Source organism: Martes martes (assembly GCF_963455335.1).
Source record: "Martes martes genome assembly, chromosome: 13".
Classification (NCBI taxonomy): domain Eukaryota; kingdom Metazoa; phylum Chordata; class Mammalia; order Carnivora; family Mustelidae; genus Martes; species Martes martes.
The window spans coordinates 38,327,787-38,351,677 of NC_137901.1; the positions used below are offsets into that span (position 1 = coordinate 38,327,787).

General features: G+C 36.9%; 1 protein-coding gene across 5 annotated transcripts in view; it reads left to right on the forward strand.

The window, feature by feature from the left end:
- Window positions 1–23,891, forward strand: part of NOL4 (nucleolar protein 4) — a gene marked incomplete at both ends in the record, with an annotated part of 415,641 nt that overhangs the window by 353,008 nt on the left and 38,742 nt on the right. For all 5 annotated transcript variants that reach the window (XM_080821656.1, XM_080821654.1, XM_080821655.1 and 2 more), the window contains one exon: window positions 1,225–1,405. In XM_080821656.1, coding sequence (XP_080677782.1) covers window positions 1,225–1,405 — 181 coding nt within the window. The remainder of the gene's footprint in view (window positions 1–1,224; window positions 1,406–23,891) is intronic.

Genomic DNA, 23,891 nt, shown 5'->3' on the forward strand with positions numbered 1-23,891 from the left:
ACTAGGGTAGCTTAAGAAAGGAAAAACAAGTGGAAAGTCTCTGGTTTATTCAGGTTTTTTTAGGCTGTTACAATGTATGAAATGGGTCTAGTGTGGAGTCAGCATGCAATCAGTTTTGCTACAATCAGTTTTGCTACAGTCACGAAATAAAGAGGGAGGGAGGGAAGGGGAGCAGGGGTGGAGGGCAGGCAGGCACAGGCTGAAAAAAAAAAAAGATTTTAAGAAAGTCAGGTTTGCAAAGGTTTTTCTACAAATTGTGATTTCTCTTCATGTGTTTTTTAAGCCCAGCTAGTTTTTTTTTTCAATTTTTTAACATAAAATTCACCCTCCCAATGATTTCCAAGTGTACAGTACAATATTGTCAACCATATGCATGTTGCTGTGCACAGACTCCCCAGAAGCACCACCCCCCGCCTCCGCCATTCCTGCAAGACTGAAACTATACCCTGGCTCCCACTGCGACCTCCCCTGGCCCCTTGCCACCCCCCTCCGACTTTCTGTTCTGTGTGTTTGACTGCTTCAGTACAATCGTGCAAAATTTGTCTTTTTTGTGACGGACTCATTTCGCTTAGCATTATGTTCTCAAGGTTCATCCACACTGTAGAATGTAAGGATTGGGGGCACCTGGGTGGCTCAGTGGGTTAAGACTCTGCCCTCCGCTGGGGTCACGATCTCGGGGTCGAGATCTGGGATCGAGCCCCGCATCGGGCTCTCCGCTTAGCAGGGAGCCTGCTTCTTCCTCTCTCTCTCTCTGCCTGCTTGTGATCTCTCTCTCTCTCACTCTCTCTGTCAAATAAATAAATAAAATCTTTGGGGAAAAGAAAAAAAGAATGTCAGGATTTCCTTCTTCCGTTACGGCTGAATAATACTCTGCTGTCACTCTATACCATATTTTCTTTCTCTGTTCATCTGTCTGTGGACATCTAGGTTGCTCTCCCCTGTGGGCTAGGGCGACCAGCTCTCTCCATGTCATTTTCAGTTCAGTTGGAAAGTGCAAATTGTTCCACCTCCAGTCTGTCTCCCATTGTTACTTTGCTTTCCTTTTTTGTTTGTTTGTTTAGCCAAGTTGTGGAAAATGTGCCTATGTGCTGACTTAATAATGTTGACCATAGATGTTTCTTTCCCCCTGTTAGTGCAGACTTGTAGATAACGTTGAGAGAGCTGTGGTCAAGGTGGACTAGCGCTGTGACGTAAGACGTCACGCAAATGCTGATGTCATTGCAGGACGAATCCGCGGCGGCCGACAAGCAGTGTAAGCCGGAGGCGGCCCAGGCCACGTACTCCTCCTCGGCAGTTTCCGGCTCCCAGGAGGTGCTGTACATCAACGGAAACGGAACCTACAGTTACCATAGCTACCGAGGGCTCGGCGGGGGCCTGCTCAATCTCAATGACGCATCCAGTAGTGGTGAGTCTTTACTGTTTTCCGTGCTTTTCCTGTCCATTTGGGGATAGCAGGTTCTCTAAATCCGAGAGGAAAATATGAACTTAGTGGGATGAGCAAGAGTAAGTACCCATCGGCTAAACCCGTGGCCATTTCATGTGTCACCCTGGTCTCCCCGCAAGGATAGCTCCGTGTTCTGTTGGGGTCTCCAAAAGGAGGGGCACGATTATGCAGCTGAATAATGGATGTTTTACACTCAAAAAAGCTCAGCTAGAGAAATAGCCGATTTTTTTCTAACCAGATAGTTAGACATTCTTCCCCCCAGAGCTGTAATGCGCTATTCGTCAAGAATAATGACCCATTTTTTCAACGTTCAAAGAGGTTTTTAATTTGGAAAATCTGAGGCACCAGGAACCTTACTGACTTGATAAAACGCAACTAGTCTTTATACCTAAGAACATACGAACGGAAACGACACAAGAAACAACCCGTGGCTCTCCACCCTCCACCTGCCATGAGTGGGGTGCTGGCTTCAGCACTGGCTGGCTGGCTCACGCTTGGGAAACTTTTAGGAATATATTGAGCTTATATTCCAAAGTGATTTCCAAATGTGTCATATAAAAGGAATAAAATACGTGGGTGAATTTCTTATAACTAGGTTGTAGGAAGGTTTTCCAAAAGTCTACTTAAAATTCAGGGGAAAAAATAAGTTCCATTTCACACACACACTTTAGCATGACAAAAAAAAAACCAAAAACAAAACAGTATACACAAAGCAAAAAATAAATGATAAAGTGGGAAAATTATTAGCCACCTACGCTACAGAAGGTTGATAAGCCAGTGCCTGAAGTTCTTCTAAGAAGAAAGAAATTCCCAAACTTTATATTAAAAAAGTAAGGCTAGTAAATGAATACATAGTTCTCAAGGAAAACAATGAAAATATCCCTTAAATATGGGTAGAGTTACTTAACCCCACTCACTTCTAATAAGAGAAATACAGATAAGCAAAAATTGAAATATTAACACAATATTCTTTTGACAAGGCTGTGGGGGAAATGAACAGTCTCATGCATAGCCTGTAGACATGCAAAAAGTTGGGGTGGAATTTGGCAGTATCTAGAAAAATTAAATACACATTTATCACTCAGTCCAGCAATCTCTTGAGGAATCTCTTGTTAGGAATTTATCTTAAAGACATATGGGCAAACATACAAAAAGACATATATGCACAAGGCTCTTTATTGTAGTGTTATTTATAAATGCAAGAAAAAGGATTACCAATAAAAATGTTCACAATAAAAATGTCAAATCAACTGAAGTTTAGTTGATTCGTTTTAAGTGCATCCAAACAAGATAATAACATGCTAATATAAAAAGTGATTTAAAAAAATCTCTTTATGTATTCCAAATGCTGAAAAGTACCTATACTATGCTAATATTCATTAAAAAAGGATTTATATAATTTAAAAAAGTTTACATAGAGGCAGGAATGGGGGAGAACGTGTGGGGAAAGGAATCTAAGCTAGAATTGTAAGTATACTTGGTTTTTGTATTTTGTTTTATAAATTTAACTTTGAACAATTTAAATACATAATTATAAACCAAACTGACTTTATGGATTCCTGATCCTGATAGTGACAGAAACATGATGCAAATGAACTTTATCTGTTTAATGAGTGGTTGGCTTAGCCCCCACACAGAGGAAATTTTCAAAGTGATCTCAGAAACCATAATTTGACTCCACAGCATGTAAGTCTATCATAAAACTTTAAACTATTTCCAGTAATCATATTATTATTTTGGGACTGTTTGTGCATTGTGGTTTAAAGCAAATTTATAATTATGTTGATGTCAGTGAAAGTTGGAATTTTTAGCAGGAGGCAAAGCGGATCTAGATGTAAAAGCAATGCGTTCTGACAAAAACTCTATAATCTCATATTTGAATTGGTAGTATCAGTGAGATATTTTCTACTTAAAAATGCCTAGAAATAAAGACCAATTTTAATTTGAATATTTGAAATAGGCTTCATGGGCTTTGAATATATTTGGGAAGGAACTGCTTTATTAATGTCAAAGGAGTATATACTCTAGAAAATCACTTACCTGTGTAATGCTGGAAATATGCTCTGAGTGTGTTCAGGGGTGACTCTGGAAAGCTGGGGCTGGTTCTTTGGTCTGCTTTGAAATTAAAGGTGCCCTAAGGACAGGATCACGGAGCTTTAGTCTGAATTAGTTGTCTCCAAATCAAAAGAGGGGTGTCTCAAGTAGAAGGGAGAAAAAAAAGAAAGTCTCTTATTTCGAGAAGAAACAAAGTTTCGAGTGTATATTCAGTTTTTCCAAAGCTAATGAGCCTTCTCAGTTGTTTTCAAGTGTTATTTGTATTTAGACAGCAAATCAGCAGGAATGAGAAAGTTCAATGTCAGAAAGGGACAACATAAAAGCTGAGCATTCCTTTAGCCAATAAAGCTGTAAACTAACAGTTCTTTTAAAATATTTGACATGGGGAATAAGAACTGATACGTAGTTCAGAACTCAACCACCAAATCAAAACATTTAGGGGAAAAGTGTATTGACTGTAGATTTTATTGACAGAAACTGTTTTTTAGACTTAAATAGTCATTTGTTTATTTATTAAGGTAACTTATTTAACATCAAGTAAGAGTAATACTGATCACTTTACTGAGTCCTTGCGGTGCTTCATGTAATTTCCATTTATTCCTTATACAGTCCTCTGAGATCTGTTTGCAATTTTATGGAAAAATTTTATAAAATTGAACTTGCCCCAACTTAAAAAAAAAAAATACTTAGGTACTACTTTCTTTTTGTCCTAACGTGATTGAAACCCATTTTGTGAGGCTCAGACAGTGAGTAACTTTTCCAGGGTCCCTCCTTAGTAGAGAGAGGAGCCAGGATCTGAGCACAGGCCTTCTGACACACTGTGAACCACTGAGCTAACAAACTGTGCAAGGGAGCAAATGCTGAACTATGCAAGAGCCTCTGGTAAGAACTAACCAATTTCTCTCCAGAGACACTCCTATTCTGGACATTTTATTTAATGGGTGAATCATACAATATATGGTTTTTATGTTGGGTATTTTTCATTTAGCAAGCTTTTTTAAAGGTTCATCTGTATTACAGTATGAATCAATACTTCATTCTTTTTTATTGTCAAATAATGTTCCATTCTGTGGCTATGCCAATTGATGGGAATTTGGAATTTTCTCACTTTGGGGTTACTATGAATAATGCTATAAACATTTATGTACAAGTTAGTGTTATATATGTTATGATTCTTTTGGGTATATACCTAGAAGTGTAATTGCTGGTTCATTGGTTCATTCATATGGTAACTCCATGATTAACATTTTGAGGAAATAACAGACTGAATATGAGATGTCTTTTCATTTGTCATCAGTCTTTAAACATTTTTCTTAACTATGACTTGTAATATTTATAGTACAAACTTTGTGCTTCTTTTATGGCTGTTTCCTTTTGTGATGCTATTGTAGATAGAATGTTTTCCTTAAAATAGTATTCTATGTTTGGAGGAGTTGTAAAGTAGTGCTATTAATTCTTTAAATGTTTGGTAGAATTCAGGAGTGATGATATCTGTATCTGGGTTTTTCTGAGGGGTTTTTGATCACTAACCCAGTCTCTTGTTATAGGTCTACTTATATTGTCAGTTTCTTCTTGAGTCAGTTTAGGTAGTTGTGTATATCCAGAAATGTGTCCATTTCAACTTAGTCATCTAATTTATTGACACAGTTCTTAGGATTCCTTTATAATCCTTTCTGTTTTCATAAGGTTGGTAGTGATGCTCCCTTTGTAATTTCTTTTTTTTAATTTTAATTCCAGTTGACTTAACATACAGTGGCATGTTACTTTCAGATGTACAATAGAGTGATTCAGTAATTTTACGTATTACTCAGTGCTCATCAAGAAAAGCATATTCTTAATCCCCTTCATCTATTTCACTGATCCCTCCATCCACCTCCCCTTTAGTAACCATCAGTTTGTTCTCTATTTTTGTTTTGTTTTGTTTTTGTTTATTTATTTATTTTTGTTATGTTAGTTACCATACAGTACATCATTAGTTTTGATGTGGTGTTCCATGATTCATTGTTTAAGTATAACACCCAGTGCTCCCTGCAATATGTGCCCTCCTTAAGACCCACAACCAGGCTCATGCATTCCCCTACCCACAATGTCCACAGTCTCTCATGATTCGTCTCCCCCTCCAATTTCCTCCAATTCACTTTTCCTTACCTTCTACTAATGTCCTCCCTGTTATTCCTTACATTCCATAAGTAAGTGAAACTATATGATAGCTGACTGTCTCTTCTTGAATTTCACTCAGCATAATTTCTTCCAGTCCCATCCATGTTCATGCACAAGTTGGGTATTCATCCTTTCTGATGGCTGAGTAATATTCCATTGTATTTATGGACCATGTCTTCTTTATCCATTTATCTGTTGAAGGGCATCTCGGCTCTTTCCACAGTTTGGTTATTGTCGACATTGCTGCTATGAACATTAGGGTACATATGGACCTGCTTTTCTCTACATCTGTATCTTTGGGGTAAATACCCAGTGGTGCAATTGCCAGGTCATTGGGTAGCTCTATTTTTAATTTTTGAGGAATCTCCACACTGTTTGCCAAAGTGGCTGCACCACCTTATATTCCCACCAACATCCTCTCCAACATTTGTTGTTTCTTGCTTTGTCAATTTTTGCCATTCTAACTGGTATAAGGTGGTATCTCAATGTAGTTTTGATTTTAATTTCCCTGATGGATAATGGCGATGAACATTTTTTCATGTGTCTATTAGCCATTTGTATGTCTTCATTGGAGAAGTGTCTGTTCCTGTCTTCTGTTTTTTGACTTGATTATATTTTTTGGGCGTTGAGTTTGAGAAGTTCTTTATAGATCTTGGATATCAGCCCTTTGTCTGTAGTGTCATTTGTGACTATCTTCTCCCATTTCATGGGTTGCCTCTTTGTTTTGTTGACCATTTCCTTTGCTGTACAGAAGCTTTTTATCTTGATGAAGTCCCAAAAGTTCATTTTCACTTTTGTTTCCCTTGCCTTTGGAGACATGTCTTAAAAGAAGTTGCTGTGGCCAATGTTAAAAACGTTACTGCCTCTGTTCTCTAGGATTTTGATGGACTGCTGTCTCACATTGAGGTCTTTCATCCATTTTGAGTTTATCTTTGTGTATGGTGTAAGAGAATGGTTGAGTTTCATTCTTCTGTATATAGCTGCCCAATTTTCCCAGCACCATTTATTGAAGAGACTGTCTTTTTTCCACTGGATATTTTTTCCTGCTTTGTTGAAGATTATTTGACCATAGAGTTGAGGGTCCATCTCTGGGCTCTCCCCTCTGTTCCATTGGTCTATGCATCTGTTTTTGTGCCAGTACCATGCTGTCTTGGTGATCACAGCTTTATAATGCAACGTGATGCCCCCAGCTTTGTTTTTCTTTTTCAACATTTCCTTGGTGATTCGGGTCTTCTCTTGTTCCATACAAGTTTTGGGATTGTTTGTTCCAGCACTATGAAAAATGATGATGATATTTCGATTGAGATGGCATTGAAAGTATAGATTGCTCTGGGCAGCATAGACATTTTAACTATGTTTATTCTTCTGAGCCATAAGCATGGAATGTTTTTCCATCTTTTTGTGTCTTCAGTTTCTTTCATGAGCGTTCTATAGTTCCTCGAGTATGGATCCTTTACCTCTTTGGTTAGGTTTATTCCAAGGTATCCTGTGGTTTTGGGTGTTACTGTAAATGGAATTGATTCTCTAATTTCCCTTTCTACAGTTTCATTGTTAGTGTATAAGAAAGCAAGTGATTTCTGTGCATTGATTTTGTATCCTGTCACATTACTGAATTGCTGTATGAGTTCTAATAATTTAGGGGTGGAATCTCTTGGGTTTTCCACATAAAGTATCAAGTTATCATGAAGAGAGAGAGTTTGACTTCTTCTTTGCCAATTTGAATACGTTTTATCTGTAATTTCTGATTCTAGTTATGGTTCTCCCTGTTCTTGGTGACTCTCGCTAAAGACTTGTCATTTTGCTTCATCTTTTCAAAGGAAGACCTTTGGCTTCGTTTATTTTCTGTATTTTTCTATTCTCTATTTCATTAATTTTTACTCCCACATTTATTATTCCCTTCATTTTGTTTACATAAGTTCAGTTGGTCCTTATTTTCCAGTCTTAAGCTGAAAAGTTAAGAAATTGTTTGAAGCCCATTTTTCTTCATATGTAGCTATTTACAGCTACAAATTCCCTTGTAAGCATTGTTTTATCTGCATCACATAGGTTTTGGTATATTGTTTTTGTTTTCCTTCACCTTAAAGTGTGTTTTCTAATCTCCTTTGTCACTTCTTTCTTGACGCATAGGTTATTTAGGATTATGTTGTTTAATTGTGAATATTTGTGAATTTCTACTTATATTCGTGAATTTCTCAAATTTATTTAATTTCTAATTTTATTCCATTGTGATTGGAAAACATACTTTATATATTTCAGTCCTTTCAAATTAACTGAAGCTTCTTTTATGACCTGGATTGTGATCTACCTTAGAGAATGTCCCATGTGTTCCTAAAAAGGATGTGTATTCTGCAGTTGATGGTTGGGTATTTGTAAATCTGTATTAGGTCTAGTTGGTTTATAGTGTTGTCCATGTTTTCTATGTTCTTATTGATCATCTGCCTAGTTATTATATCCATTATTAAAAGAAGGTTATTGAAATCTCCAACTACTATTATTGAATTGTTTACTTTGCCTTTGTTTCTAATAGTTTTGATTCATTTCTTTTGAGACTTTGCCAGTAGTCATATTTACTGTTTATATTGTTATATTTTATTGATGGATTGACTAATTATTGTAAAATACCTCTTTATCTCTAGTAATGTCCTACATCTATTTTGCCCAATACTAGTTATTTCTATGATGTCATGGTGTTACTAAAAAGGAAGAGAAATGGGCAAAACCTTGGACATGGAAGAGATATATAAAAGAATATAGGGCAAATCAAATATTTCTCACCTCTACTCCAATACAACCAAAATAATTTATCCTTGCTCCATAAATGGCTGTGTAATTTGGGAACCCAAGGCTAAGTGAAAATGTAGGGTTTCTTATTTAAAAGGTAAGAATATCAAGATGGTGATAACAGAGCATTACACAAAGCAGGGGACTCTTCTGAGCTCAGGATCCCAGGGCTACACACGTTTTATGCTCCACTTTGTTCTTTTGACTTATTGAACAAATTGGAAGAAGCACTGTGTTTCCATAAAAAATGCAGACAGTTACTGGTGGGAAGAAAGATAATATATACAAAGAAGGACAAGACTGAAGACACAAGTGAGAATATTTTGACTTTTTTGAGGAGAGAACTTTGGGCAACTGCCAATCACTTAAGAAACTTTAGGAAATTTAAATTTAAAGGAAAATTTTGCTGTGAATTATTAATGAGCAGGGCACCAAAATTTTTCTTGCCCTTCAACCCATTCTCCACATAGGAACCAAAATAATTTTTTATTAATTATTCTTATTAACATATAATGTATTATTAGCCCCAGGGTACAGGTTTGTGAATCGTCAGGCTTACACACTTCACAGCACTCACCATATCACATACCATCCCCAGTGTACATAACCCAACCACCCTCTCCACAACACCCCCCCCACAGCAACCCTCAGTTTGTTTTGTGAGATTAAGAGTGTCTTATGGTTTAGTCTCCCTCCTGATCCCATCTTGTGTCATTAACATAATTTTTAAGAAAAGAAAAATCTGATTGCATCACTTCATTATCTAAAACACTTCTATGGCTAAGCCCACCTGAACTTTTCTTTAATGTGCCCTTTTCACCCCATGTCCCTCATTTATCACTCATCTTTTAAATCCTCACTTCCAAGTCTAGATAAAATACAGTCATAATTTTCATAACATTGTGAGTTTGTCCTTTGAAACGGGTACCACAATGTGTGGACACACACACACACTACACACCCCTACACACATTTACATACATATGTAATCACAATACATTGGTATCCGTTCTTCAATTTTATTGCTCATTTCTACTCAGAAGCCACATAGGAAATTTGGTATAGGTTCTAGGTATGTAGCCATATACAGGTTAGAAAGCAGGTTTTATAAATTGGCAGTTTAATGAAGGTACTATGGTACTATCATGAGGTTTACCTGTCTGGAAGTTACCCCCCAGTAAACCTATCATAGGATGATAGGCCTAAGGGGACTTGAGAAAATAATTTGCTAGCAACCTCTTTATTTTTAAAAGCCTATGACTAAAGAAACAAACCAGGAAAGTAAGGTGACTTGCTCAAGGTCACACAGGCTGACCTTCAGGTTATTGGATTAATACGTCTTTTGGTTTTTGTACAGCGATTTCTTAAGGACACAGTAAAGAACAACTTTGAACAGTTCAGCCTGTGCACCAAAGCAAAGAAACAAAAGTAGCAGAATAACCAGTATGACATGCAACAAATTTAAAATGGGTGGCTTTCTTTGAGCATTGGCTTTGGGATGTGTGTAATGGTGTTTAAGGGGAAAAAAAAAAAAAAAAAAGGAAGAAGCAGCAAAAGATAAGTCTTGGCAAATAACAGCTTCAGGCTTAAACCAAAGAGAATTTCTCTACCTCACGTTTGAAAAATAACTTTGGCTATAGCAATGGTAGCAAGGAAATGGTTAATTTCAGGTTGTGAAGGAGCTCTAAATAACATTTTTTTCTCAAAAACACATCCTGCCTGTAATACTGGTAATGGCTACTGCTATTTTGATGGTGTCTAGTCTTTGCTTGTTTTAATCACAGAAAGGCAGCTTGATTGGATCAGGCCCACAATTTCCTTTATTTGGGGACTTTCTTCATAAACTCTGGAAACCCCAAACATTCTGACTTTTAAAAATGGCGTTATCTTTAGCTTATTTCTTCACTTTGAAGACCTCAGAATAGTCATTCCCTGTAACAGATTTGGAGTTGTGGGGAAAGAAACTGTATATATATACATCAATCTTGAGAGCTAAAAAGGACATAGCAGAAGATTTAGCATTATATGAGATGCCGTTATCTCTGATGGCTGACAACTCCAGTTACTCTCCGTTTGAGAATTCTTGATTTTAGGATTTGTAGAGATCTTCTGAAAAGTGCAGAACAGAGCAGCAACTTTCAAGAGAACAAGGTGAGTTAGCTACACATCTGAACTTGTAAAGCAGATAAAGACAATAAGAATTTAAATCATTAAATGGGAAGCATGATGTGGATTAGCTGCCTAAATGGGGAGGCAAAGATCGAAGGAGATACAATGTTTGTAAAACCTTTTACAAGAACATGAACCCTGTAGATAGTGCTATGTTCCAAAAAGAACAGGAGGGCAGAAGAATGAGAAAGGATACCTCAATGGCATTTGGACTTAAAGAGTCCAAAGACTTAGGAGTTTGGGGTCTCATTTTCAAATCACTTTAATTTCTTTCATAATTTATTTGGGCTGTCATAACAAAAATACCATATAGTGGGGAGCTTAAACAACAGACCTTTATTACTCAGCGTTCTAGAGGCTGTGGAGTCCAAGATCATGGAGGTGGCAGATTTGGATTCTGGTGAGAACCTGCTTTCTGGCCACCTTTTCCCTAGGTCCCCATACAGGGAAAGGAATGGGGCCTCTCTGATAAAGGCACTCCTCCCATTTCTGACGGTTCCTCCCTGACAACTAACTACCTTCCAAGGGTCCTACCTCCACATACAATCACACTGGAGATTAGATTTCAATATATGAATTTTGAGAGGAAGACAGACATTCAGTCTATAGCAGTCACTTTGAGAGAAACAAAGTTGAGTAAGGCAGAATCACTGACTTCAAGGAATTTACAGATCAAAATGAGATAAAATATTCTCCCTCTTCTTGTCTAAATATCAGAATCCTTTAAGATTTTGATTAAATAATACATCCTCAGGGAAACCGTACTTACCTCACCACCCTTCCACCCTTTAGAAGAGTAATTATTCTCCTGCTTATGTCTCTATTCTAACACTTGTCCCATTGAATCATGAGATAGGTTTTCAGATATTTTCCCTAAATAGATATATACTCCTTGAAAGTAGAATCTCTGTCTTGCACGCTATTATATCTCCCGTATAAATAGAAGTGCTCAACCATATTGGCTTAATGAATAATAAATGTTTTAAAAAATAGAACACTTAGTGCCAAAAGAGAAAAAGGTGCAAAGAGAATTACTTACATATATTGGATGGCAGGGGTAAGGATCGATTTTAAATAAAGCAAAGGAATCAGAAGAAGAAAGACTAAACAATTTGAAGATTCTGTGGGTGAAAGAGGAAGAGTCTAAGAAGCTTTACACTCTGCTTAATTTTGAATACAGTAGCAGTAGGAAAAGCTTGCCGCTGTTGGAGACTTGATAGCAAGGAAAGGGTGCCCTTCGGATCCTTTGTTAGCCAACCTCCATTTGTTTAGCACTGACAAGGGTCTGCACCCAACAATCCAAATTCTCAAGTTGGAGTGTTATCAAAATGACAGCAGTTACAATTTGTATAAAGAATTTATTCAAATTATCAAACTGAAATGAGAAGCAAGCAAGCAGCCAATCCTCCCGTTATTATCACATCCAATTACACAGGACTTTGGAATGCTTTCTTTCTATCAGGAAGTTCACACTGAGCTGTCTAAAGAGGGCAATTGTGGTTTGCTGCAGTTATCCATTGGATCTCTTGAGTCTAAATTATATGCATAATGCATAAGTTAACTACTGATGTTTCCTCTCCACAAACTCCATTGGGCAGACTTTTCAATTTGTTTTTCAACTCTGATATAAACTGGGCTGATTTACAGATCGAAATTTAACAAGACCAAATTGTAGTAATAATGACCATAATAACTAACATTTGTATGGCAATTTCTAGTTTGCCCAAATCTTTACATCTATTATCTTCTTTGCTCCTCACTCATATTCAGGGTTGTTGGCCATAAAGATGCTTTGGATCAGAACCTATAATTATGAGTCTAAGAAAGCTTGGCCGTAAGTTTCACTACCATTCTAGAGCTCATTGATAGTGATGTGACTGGCTTTGTGTATGAATAGTGATGCCCTCAGCATCAACATTCTGAAGCATCACTTGTCCCCTGAAATTTTCAGAGGAGTGCTTCTATGCATGCACTATCTTCACTTCTCATCTACCCTTCACTCTTCAATCCACTATAGCTGGCTTCTCTCCCATTATTTTGCTGAAACTGGTCAGGACAAGTTTATCCATGAGTCCACTTATTGTCAAACTACAGATGATTTTTGCTCTTTACCATACCAGACATCTTGGGTATATTCATATGTGTTGATTATTAGACCCTTGAACCATCCACTCTCTTGGCTTCCATGATAATACACTCCCCTTTCACTTTGCACCTCCGATAATTCTTCTCTTTCTGCATTCCTGGGCTTTCTTTTCTCTACTCGTGCCCTCCATACTGTGTTTTTCCTAGCATATCCCACCATTGTCTCTTTAATCCTCTTGTTCTGCACACTGCTCAGTGGTGAGCCCAGAATACGCCCAAAATGGCATACCTCACCCAGGCTTTACCCCGAGCTTCAGATTTTATATCCAGTTGTCTGCCAAATAGCTTGGACTAGACATCCCCAAAAATTTCACATTCAATTATATAACAACAAATTCTTCATCTTGACCCCTCCTATTGCCTGCCTCTCATGCAGGAATGCCCTCCCCAGCACCTGACTTATATCAGCTATTACGTTCTCTGTGATAATTTTCTGGATGCCTCCCCCATTAAGTTTTCTCTATCCTGATACCCTAGGGATACCTCTTACTTAACCTGTTACATGGACTTCTCTATACTGGACTGTGCTCAGTTTGAGGACAGACAAGGTGATTTTTTTTGTTAACTATCATAACATCAGGGTCAATAAATAACCAACTTATATTCACATTCAATGAATATTAAATGGATAAATAAATGTCTCGGAAAGAAATTGTTCTAGTAAAATATTGTTAGAGAACTTAACTAAATCCAGTTGAGCATAGTAATCTTCAGTTGGGGATGTCATCTTAAAGTTTTTCCCCTTTTCTCTTAATACCCTGAAGAGCGCAATACTGGAAGAGGAGAAGTGTTTCATATCAAACATTTCAGACAAATGTTTTGAAATACACAAATTCCATTTTAAAATGTGTTCAGCTTTAAGTTTCCTGATTCAAGAGAGAAATGTTTACATAGTTAGGTACCTGGCAAGGTGCTCTTTTTACCTTTACCTTATCCTCTTAGTAACTTGTTCTGGTTCACTAGCCACGTGTAAAGTAGTGCAGAAGCATGGGGGAGGGATTCAGTATCATCCAGCTCCAGAAGAGCAGCTGAGTGTTTCTGTTGTGTGAAAAATACATACCATCTATTACATAAAATTGTGAGAATAATGATTTTACAAAGTAGAGCCTAAAAGTGATACACAGAAGTTAAGCAATCCCCTATGGTTAATTTCTGTGTCATTTACACAATGAAAAGATCTACATGATGATAATATATGTGAAAAAAGATGACCATGTGATGTCATTGAAGTCAGCGTAATTGGGATTATGTAGTTATTATATCTCGGTAGAGTTCCAATAAACCTGAGTGAGTTTTCAAAGCACATTCTATGGCACAAAGTAGAGAATTCTTTGTGCCATCATGGTGTCCAATATGTAACTATTCTTAGAAAGCCCATTTCTTCCATGTGAGTGAATCCCTTTGATGACCTAATCTTAATTAGCATATTTCCCTACTTTAAACCCTACTCATTTGTATCCTTATTTTGATTTTAAGCATAAGTTTTTCAACATCTGTACTATCCAGTACAATAACCACTAAGCACATGTGGCTATTGAAATTGGAATCAACTAAATTTATAATTCAGTTTCTCAGTCACACTGGGACACATTTCAAGGTCTTATTTGCCAAAGTGGTGAGTGGCTAGCACAGAAGAACATTTCCATCACCACAGAAATTTCTGCTGGACGGTGTTGATTCCAGACACTACTCTTCTCACCTTACACTATTATATTGGCTTTTGGAGGGTTTTATTATTGCAGAAAACTTTTTCTACATTTATTCCATCAAGCTCCATGTGTTTAATTATATATGTATTTTTCACTCCTCCATAAAATAAGTGTGGTCAATGAATAACCTTATGGAAACTTAAATGGTGATTTTTTAAATAACAACGCTTTTAATTCAAACTGCCCAGCTTCTAAATAACTTGCAGTCTTTTAGAATTCTGAGAAAAGCTAATAATTTGTAACAGAGGCATTGAAAACCTCTTTGGCAGAAGCTGGCATGACTTTAAAATTAGAAACAAGACAAATTTTTTAAAAGATTTTCTTTATTTGTTTGAGAGATCATGACCTGAGCCCAAGGCAGACACTTAACTGATGGAGCCACGTAGGCACCCCAAAACAAAATAAATTCTGCAAGAGTTTCATTGTGACAGAAGTTCAAATTATGTGACATTTAGAGAAAGCAAGCCCAAACTGAAAATGTTTGAAATGTAACCACAGTTTTGCCACTGAATTCACTCTGTTTTTCCAGGTTTTCCCACATGTACCATGATGATAACCTAGAACTGGGGTGAGACTGAATGATTTATACACCTATGTCTTGAGATACATAGAGTTTCAGGGAGATGCTTGTTGGTAAATTTTAATGGTTGGAAATTATGTTAATCAGTTGCTGGAAAGTTGAAAGGAAAACGACACAAAATACCTGCAGAATAAACTGAAGCATCTTTAAGTTTATCTGATTGAGCCCCCACATCTTTCAGCAGGTTTTTGTTCAGTCAGGGAGCCTCAGAGAAAGGGCTCTGAATAAAAGGAGTGGCCCGGTGTTTTCCATGGACTGCCAAGCACAAGTAACTGGTTTTACAGCTCTGTATAGATCAGGCTTGTTGGCAGCTGCTTCCTAACAGCCCTTCTCTACAGTAAAATGGATCTTTGCTGACTATTAAGACCCTCTTTTTCTTTTGTATTTTTTGTGTTTGTGCCTACTCACTGAAGGGAAGGAATGAAAAGATGACTCCATTAGTATTCTGGGACCTTTGTTTTTGAGGCTGCTAGGATCCACTTCAGGGGCTCTCCAGGTGGGATGAGTTCTTAATGGTTGGCTGGACTTGTTTTCCTCATACAACCTCCTTTGAACTTTGGCATGTCCTCTGGGAATCTGTCTGAACAAACAAGTTAAATTTGACTGGCCTCAACAGCCCACTGCTGCTCAGGAAGGAGCTCTTTGGGGAGTTCAGAATGTTCTACTTTTCTAGGAAGTCAGAAATATCACTCTCTGTATGAAAATTGAATTAGCCATTTTCTACATTCCTCTTTCCTGGGTTCAGGTACTGATGCACCTTCCTGAAATAGGCACCAGGCTGCTCCCCGGCCTCACTAGAGATCTTGGGTCTGTCTGCCTGAATCACTCCAAGAGGGTAGGAAGGCCAGAGTTGCCTTATTTTTTTCTCTTTCATGTTAACACTTTTCAAATCCAAATATGATTATAGTAACAGTGCTAATATTTCCTTTTGTGGTTTCAAGGCACCCAGTCATTTTAAATGACATTGGCCCTTGACTAACATATAGATGCTTTTTCTGAGAGTCCTTCCATCCACATCCCATTGCTAGAACTAGTGGAAGCAAGTCCACAGGGTGCGAACTGCCTCCCGGGTTGCTATTTGGTCCACTCAGGCAAATTCAGAACTAACAAATGATTCATGTGTGGTGACTAACATTCTGGCCAATATCTCAGTGGTCTCGGGGAAAAATAAATTATCTCTTGGTGATTAAACTCATAAGGGAGTATAATCTTCTTGCTTACAGTAGTCCCCCCTTATCCACAGGGGATATTTCCAAGACCCTCAGTAAATGGCTGAAACTGTGGATAGTACTGAACCATATATACACTATGTTTTCTCCTATACTACATACCAATGATAAAGTTTAATTTATAAATTATATTTTTGAATTCATGTATTCATAAATTTAGTAATTTATAAATTAGGCATAGTAAGAAGCTAACAATAATAAAATAGAACAGTTATACAATATACTGTAATATATGTTACATGAATAAATGTGATTGCTCTCTTCGCTATCTCAGGATATCTCACCATACCATACTCACCTTTCTTGTGATGTTGTGAGATGATAAAATGCCTATGCGATGACATGAAGTGACGTGAGTGATATAGGCACTGTCACATTAGCATTAAGTTGCTGTTGACCTTCAGATAATACTTCAAAAGGAGGATCATCTACTTCCGGATGAAGTTGACTGGAAGTAACTGAAACCCTGGAAAGGGATAAGGAAGAACTGTTATACTCTAAATGTAGCCAAAAGTAATGTTTACACTAAAATTAGAAATTTTTTTCTGGTTCCTCTTTCTGGAAATAAAACTTACTCCACTGTTCCTTGGGGCAATATTGTAAGAATAAACATTTGTTTTATTTTAATTCTGTATGACATACAGTATTAGTTTCAGGTGTACAGTGTAGTGAGTCAATAATGCTATACTCTGTGCTCATCACGACAAGCGTACTCTTAAAGCCCTCCTCCTGTTTCACCCACCCTTCTACCCACCACCCCTCTGGTAACCATTAGTTCTCTATATTTGAGAGTCTTTTGTTTGTTTGTTTGTCTCTTTGTTTTGTTTCTTAAATTCACATATGAGTGAAATCATACGGTATTGTATTTCACAGACTTATTTCAGTTAGCATTATACCCTCTGGATCATTCCTTATAATTGCAAATGCCGAGATTTCATTCTTTTCTGTGGCTGGGTATATTCCATTGTATAGATATACCACTTCTTTATGGATTCATCTATTGCTGGACACTTGGGATGCTTCCATATTTTGGTTGTTTTAAATAATGTGGCAGTAAACACAGGGTTACATGTATTCCTTTCAATTAGTATTTTTGTATTTTTTTAAGTAAATACCCAGTAGTGAGATTACTGGATCAGAGGGCAATTCTATTTTTAACTTTTTGAGGAAACTCCATACTGTTTTCCACAGTGGCTGTACCAATTTGCCTTCCCACTAACAGTACAAGAGGATTCCTTTTTCTCTACAACCTTACAAATACTCATTGCTTGTGTTTTTATTTTAGCTATTCTGACAGGTGTGAGGTGATCTCTCATTTTAGTTTAGATTTTCATTTCCCTGATGATGAGTGATGTTGAGCATCTTTTCATGTGTCTGTTGGCCATCTATTTGTTTTCTTTGGAGGAATATCTCTTCATGTCTTCAGCCCATTTTTTAGATTTTTGTTGTTGTTGTTGTATAAGTTCTTCATGTATTTTGGATACTAGCCCTTTATTGGATATGTAAAGAAGATTTTGCAAATATCTTCTCCCATTCAGTAGGTTGTCTTTTAGTTTTGTTGACTATTTCCTTCACTGTATGGAAGCTTTTTGTTTTGATGTATTCCCAAGAGTTTATTTTTGCTTTTGTTTCCCCTGCCTCAGGAGACCTATCTAGAAAAACATTGCTATCGCGAATGTCAGAGAAATTACTGCCTGCGCTCTCTTCTAGGATTTTTATAGTTCAGTTCTCACATTTATGTGTTTAATCTATTTTGAGTTTATTTTTTTATATGTTGTAAGAAGGTGGTCCATTTTTCCCAATACCATTAGTTAAAGAGAATTTTCTCATGGTATATTCTTGCCTCTTTTGTCAAAGATTAACTGACCATATAGTCATGGGTTTGTCTGGGCTCTCTACCTGTCCCATTGATTTTTTTGTGCCAGTACCATACTGTTTTGATTACTATGGCTTTGTAGTATATCTTTATAACCAGTATTGTGATGCCTCCAGTTTTGTTCTTTTCAAGATTTCTTTGACTATTCATGCCCTTTTGTGGTTCCACACAAATTCTAGGAATAGTTGTTCTAGTCTGTGAAAAATGCTATTAGTATTTTGATAAGGATTACATTGAAACTGTAGATTGCTTTGAGTAGTATGGACAATCTAACAATATTTTTTCTCCCAATTCATGAGCGTGGAATATCTTTCCATTTGTTTGTGTCATTTTCAATTTCTTTCATCAATGCTTTAAAAGATTTCGAAGTACAGGTCTTTCACCTCCTTGGTTGAGTTTATTCCTAAGTATTTCACTTTTTTGGTGCAATTGTAACTGGGACTGTTTTCTTAATTCATTATTAGTGTCTAGAAATGCAACAAATTCCTATATACTGATTTTGTATCCTGAGACCTTACTGAATTCATTTGTCACTTCTAGCAGTTTTTTGATGGAGTCTCTAGGGTTTCCTGTATACACTGTCAGGTCATCTGTAAATAGTGATAGTTCCTTCCTTACCAAATTGGATGTTTTTAATTTATTTTCCTTATTGGTTTCTGCAGCCAGGACACCCATTACTATGTTGAATAAAAGTAGTGAAAGTGGACACCCTTGTCTTGTTCCTGACCTTAAGGGGGAAAAAAACCTCTCAGTTTTTCACCATTGAGTACAATGTTAGCTGTGGGTTTTTCATATATGGCCTTTATTATGTTGAGATATTTTCCCCTTAGCCTACTTTTTTAAGGGCTTTTATCGTAAATGGGTGTTGTACTTTGTCAAATGCTTTCCACACCTATTAAAATGATCATATGGTTTTTATCCTTGATGTGATGTACCACGATTGATTTGTGAATATTGAACCACCCTCACAACCCTGCAATAAATCCCACCTGATTGTGGTGAATGATTTTTTTTAATGTATTGTTGAATTCATTTTGCTAATATTTTGTGGAGGAGTTTTACATCTGTGTTCATCACAAATATTGGTTTGTAGTTTCTTTATCTGGTTTTGGTGTCAGAGTAATGCTAGCTTGGACGGTTTCCTTTCTCTTACATTTTTTGAAATAGTTTGAGAAGAATAGATATTAACTCTTTAAATGTTTGGCAGAATTCACTTATGAAGCTGTATGGTCCTAGACTTTGGTTTATTGGAAGTTTTTAAATTACTGATTAAATTTCATTATTGGTAATTGGTGTGTTCAAATTTCTGTTTCTTCCTGGTTGAATTTAAGAATTTATTCATTCTTTCTAGGTTGTCAAATTTGTTGGCATGTAATTTTTCATAATATCCTCTTACTATTCTTTGTATTCTTGGTGTCAGTTATTTCTCCTGTTTCACTTCTGATTTTGAGTCCTCTCTTTTGATGAATCTGCCTAAAGTTTATTAGTTTTGTTGATCTTTTCTAAGAACCAGCTCCTGTTTTCATTAATTTATCCTATTGTTTTTTCAGTTTCTATTTTGTTTATTTCTGTTCTATAATTTATTACTTTCTTCCTTCTAGTAGTATGTGTTTTGTTCTTCTTTTTCTAGCTCCTTTAGGTGTAAGTTTAGATTTTTGTTTGTGATGTTTCTTGCTTCATGAGGTAGGCCTGTGTTGCTATAAACCTCCCCCCTGAACAGCTTTTGCTGCATTTCAATGATTTTGGACTGTTGTGTGTTCACTTTCATTGTCTTGTTGTACTTTTGAATTTCTTCTTGATTTCTTAGTTGATTGATTCATTGTTTAGTAGCATATTATTTAACCTCCACGTATTTGTGTTCTTTCCAGATTTTTTCTTGTAGTTAATTTCTAATTTCATGGCATTGTGGTTAGAAAACATATATGATATAACTTTGGTCCTTCTGAATTTGTTGAGACTTGTTTTGTAGCCTAAAATGTGATATGTTCTGGAGAATGTTCTGTGTGTGCTGTTTTAGGATGGAATATCTTATTTATATTTGTCAGATCCATTTGGTCCGGTGTGTCACTTAACGTCACTCTTGCCTTGTTGATTTTCTTTTTGGATGATCTAACCATTGATGTAAAGAGAGTGTTAAAGACCCCTACTATTTTTGTGTTACTACTGACCACTTTTTTTTTTATTTTTTTATTTTATTTTAATAAACATATAATGTATTTTTATCCCCAGGGGTACAGGTCTGTGAATCACCAGGTTTACACATTTCACAGCACTCATCATAGCACATACCCTCCCCAATGTCCATTTCCCCACCACTCTCTCCTGTCTACTGATCACTTTCTTTATGTTTGTTATTAGTTGCTTTATATATCTGGATGCTCCTACATTTGGTACATAAATATTTATAATTGTATCTTCCTAGATATTCCCTTTATGATTATATAATGCCCTTCTTTGTCTCTTTTTATAGTCTTTGTTTCTATTTTCTCTGATACAAGTTTTCCTACCCCAGCTTTCTTTTCACTTCCACTTGCATGATAAATGCTTTTCTATCCCTTCACTTTTTTGAAATTTTTTATTGTGTTCTGTTACTCACCATACATCATTAGTTTTTGGTATAGTGTTCCAAGATTCATTGTTTACATATAACACCCAGTGCTCCATGCAATACACGCCCTCTTTAAGACCCACCACCAGGCTCACCCATCCCTCCACCCCCCTCCCCTCTAAAACCCTCAGTCTGTCTCTTGGAGTCCACAGTGTCTCATGTTCATCTCCCACTCTGATTTCCCCCCCTTCACTTTTCCTTACCTTCTCGTAATGTCCTTCATGTTATTCCTTATGTTCCATAAGTAAGTGAAACCATATGATAGCTAACTGTCTCTGCTTGACTTATTTCACTCGGCATAATCTCCAGTCCCATCCATGTTGATGCAGAAGTTGGGTATTCATCTTTTCTGATGGCTGCATAATATTCCATTGTATATATGGACCACATCTTCTTTATCCATTTGTCTGTTGAAGGGTGTCTCGGCTCTTTCCACAGTTTGGTTATTGTGGACTTTGTTGCTATGAACATTGGGGTACATATGGCCCTTCTTTTCACTACATCTGTATCTTTGGGTAAATACCCAGTAGTACAATTGCTGGGTCATAGAGTAGCTCTATTTTTAATCTCCTGAGGAATCTCCACACTGTTTTCCAAAGTGACTGCAGCACCTTGTATTCCCACCAACAGTGTAAGAGGGTTTCCCTTTCTCCACATCCTCTCCAACATTTGTTTTTCCCTGCCTTGTTAATTTTTGCCATTCTGGTGGTATCTCAATGTGCTTTTGATTTTAATTTCCCTGATGACTAGTGATGGTAAACATTTTTTCATGTGTCTGCTAGCCATTTGTTTATCTTCATTGGAGACATGTCTGTTTACGCCGTCTGCCCATTTTTTGACTTGATTATCTGTTTTTTGGGTGTTGAGTTTGAGAAGTTCCATATACATCCTGGATATCAGTCTTTGTAGTGTCATTTGCAAATATCTTCTCCCATTTCGTGGGTTGCCTCTTTGTTTTGTTGACCATTTCCTTTGCTGTACAGAAGCTTTTCATCTTGATGAAGTCCCAAAAGTTCATTTTCGCTTTTGTTTCCCTTGCCTTTGGAGACGTGTCTTGAAAGAAGTTGCTGTGGCTGATGTCGAAGAGGTTACTGCCTCTGTTCTCCTCTAGGATTTTGATGGATTGCTGTCTCACATTGAGGTCTTTCATCCATTTTCAGTTTATCTTTGTGTATAGTGTAAGAGAATGGTTGAGTTTTGTTCTTCTGTATATAGCTGTCCATTTTCCCAGCACCATTTATTGAAGAGACTGTCTTTTTTTGCACTGGATATTTTTTCCTGCTTTGTTGAAGATTATTTGACCATGGAGTTGAGGGTCTATCTCTGGGCTCTCCCCTCTTTTCCATTGGTCTGTGTGTCTGTTTTTGTGCCAGTATCCTGCTGTCTTAGTATTAACAGCTTTATAATAATGCTTGAAATCAGGCAACGTGCTGCCCCAGCTTTGTTTTTCTTTTCAACATTTCTTTGGCAATTTGGGGTCCTCTCTGTTTCCATACAAATTTTGGGATTATTTGTTTAGCACTTTGAAAAATTCCGATGGTATTTTGATTGGGATGGTGTTGAAAGTATAGATTGCTCTGGGAAGCATAGACATTTTAACTATGTTTATTCTTCTGATCCATGATCATGGAATGTCTTTCTGTCTTTTTGTGTCGTCGTCGTCTTCTGTAGTTCCTCAAGTATAGATCTTTTACTTTGGTTAGGTTTATTCCAAGGTATCCCATGGTTTTGGGTGCTATTATAAATGGAATTGATTCTCTAATTTTCCTTTCTACAGTTTCGTTGTTAGTGTATAAGAAAGCAAGTGATTTCTGTGCATTGATTTTATATCCTGTCACATTACTGAATTGCTGTATGAGTTCTAGTAATTTGCGGGTGGAGTCTTTTGGGTTTTCCACATAAAGTACCATGTCATCTGCGAAGAGAGTTTGACGACTTCTTTGCCAATTTGAATACATTTTATTTTTTTGTTGTCTGATTGCTGTTGCTAGAACTTCTAGTACTATGTTGAACAATAGTGGCAAGAGTGGGCATCCTTGTTATGTTCCTGATCTCCATGGGAAAGCTCTCAGCTTTTTCAGTGAGAATGATATTTTATTTATTTTTCATGGGTGGATTTTATGAAGTTGAGGAATGGTCCCTCTATCCCTATACTCTGAAGAGTTTTAATCAGGAAAGGATGCTGTATTTTGTCAAATGCTTTTTCTGCATCAATTGAGAGGACCATGTGGTTCTTCTCTCTTCTCTTATTGATTTGTTCTTTCACATTGATTGATTTGCGAATGTTAAACCAGCCTTGCATCCCAGGGATAAGTCCCACCTGGTCATGGTGGATAATCTTTTTAATGTATTGTTGGATCCTATTAGCTAGGATCGTGTTGAGAATCTTGACATCCATATTTATTTCAAATTCTCCTTTTTGATGGGGTCTTTGCCTGGTTTGGAGGTCAAGGTAATGCTGGCTTCATAGAAAAAGTCTGGAAGCTTTCCTTCTGTTTCTATTTTTTGAAACAGCTTTAGGAGAATAGGTAATATTTCTTCTTTGAATGTTTGTTAGAATTCCCCAGGGCATCTATCAGGTCCTGGACTCTTGTTTTTTGGGAGGTTTTTGATCTCTGCTTCAATCTCGTTACTAGATATTGGCCTATTCAGGTTGTCAGTTTCTTCCTGTTCCAGTCTGGTAAGTTTATAGTTTTCCAGGAATGCATCCATTTCTTCTAGTTTGCTTAACTTATTAGCATATAGCTGTTGATAATAATTTCTGATGATTGTTTCTATTTCCTTAGTATTAGTCGTGATCTCTCCCCTTTCATCATAGTTTTGTTAATTTGGGTTCTTTCTCTTTTCTTTTGGATTAGTCTGGCTAGTGGTTTACCGATCTTATTAATTCTTTCTAAGAACCAGCTTCTAGTTTTGTTGATGTGTTCTACTATATCTCTGGTTTCTAACTCAGTATCTCTGCTCGTGTGTGGGGTTGGCTTAATTTGTTATTGATTCTCCAGTTCTTTAAAGCATAAAGAGAACTGGTGTATTCTGGACTTTTCAGTTTTTTTGAGGGAGGCTTGGATGGCTATGTATTTCCCCCTTAAGACTGCCTTTGCTGTATCCCATAGGTTTTGGACCTATGTGTCCTCA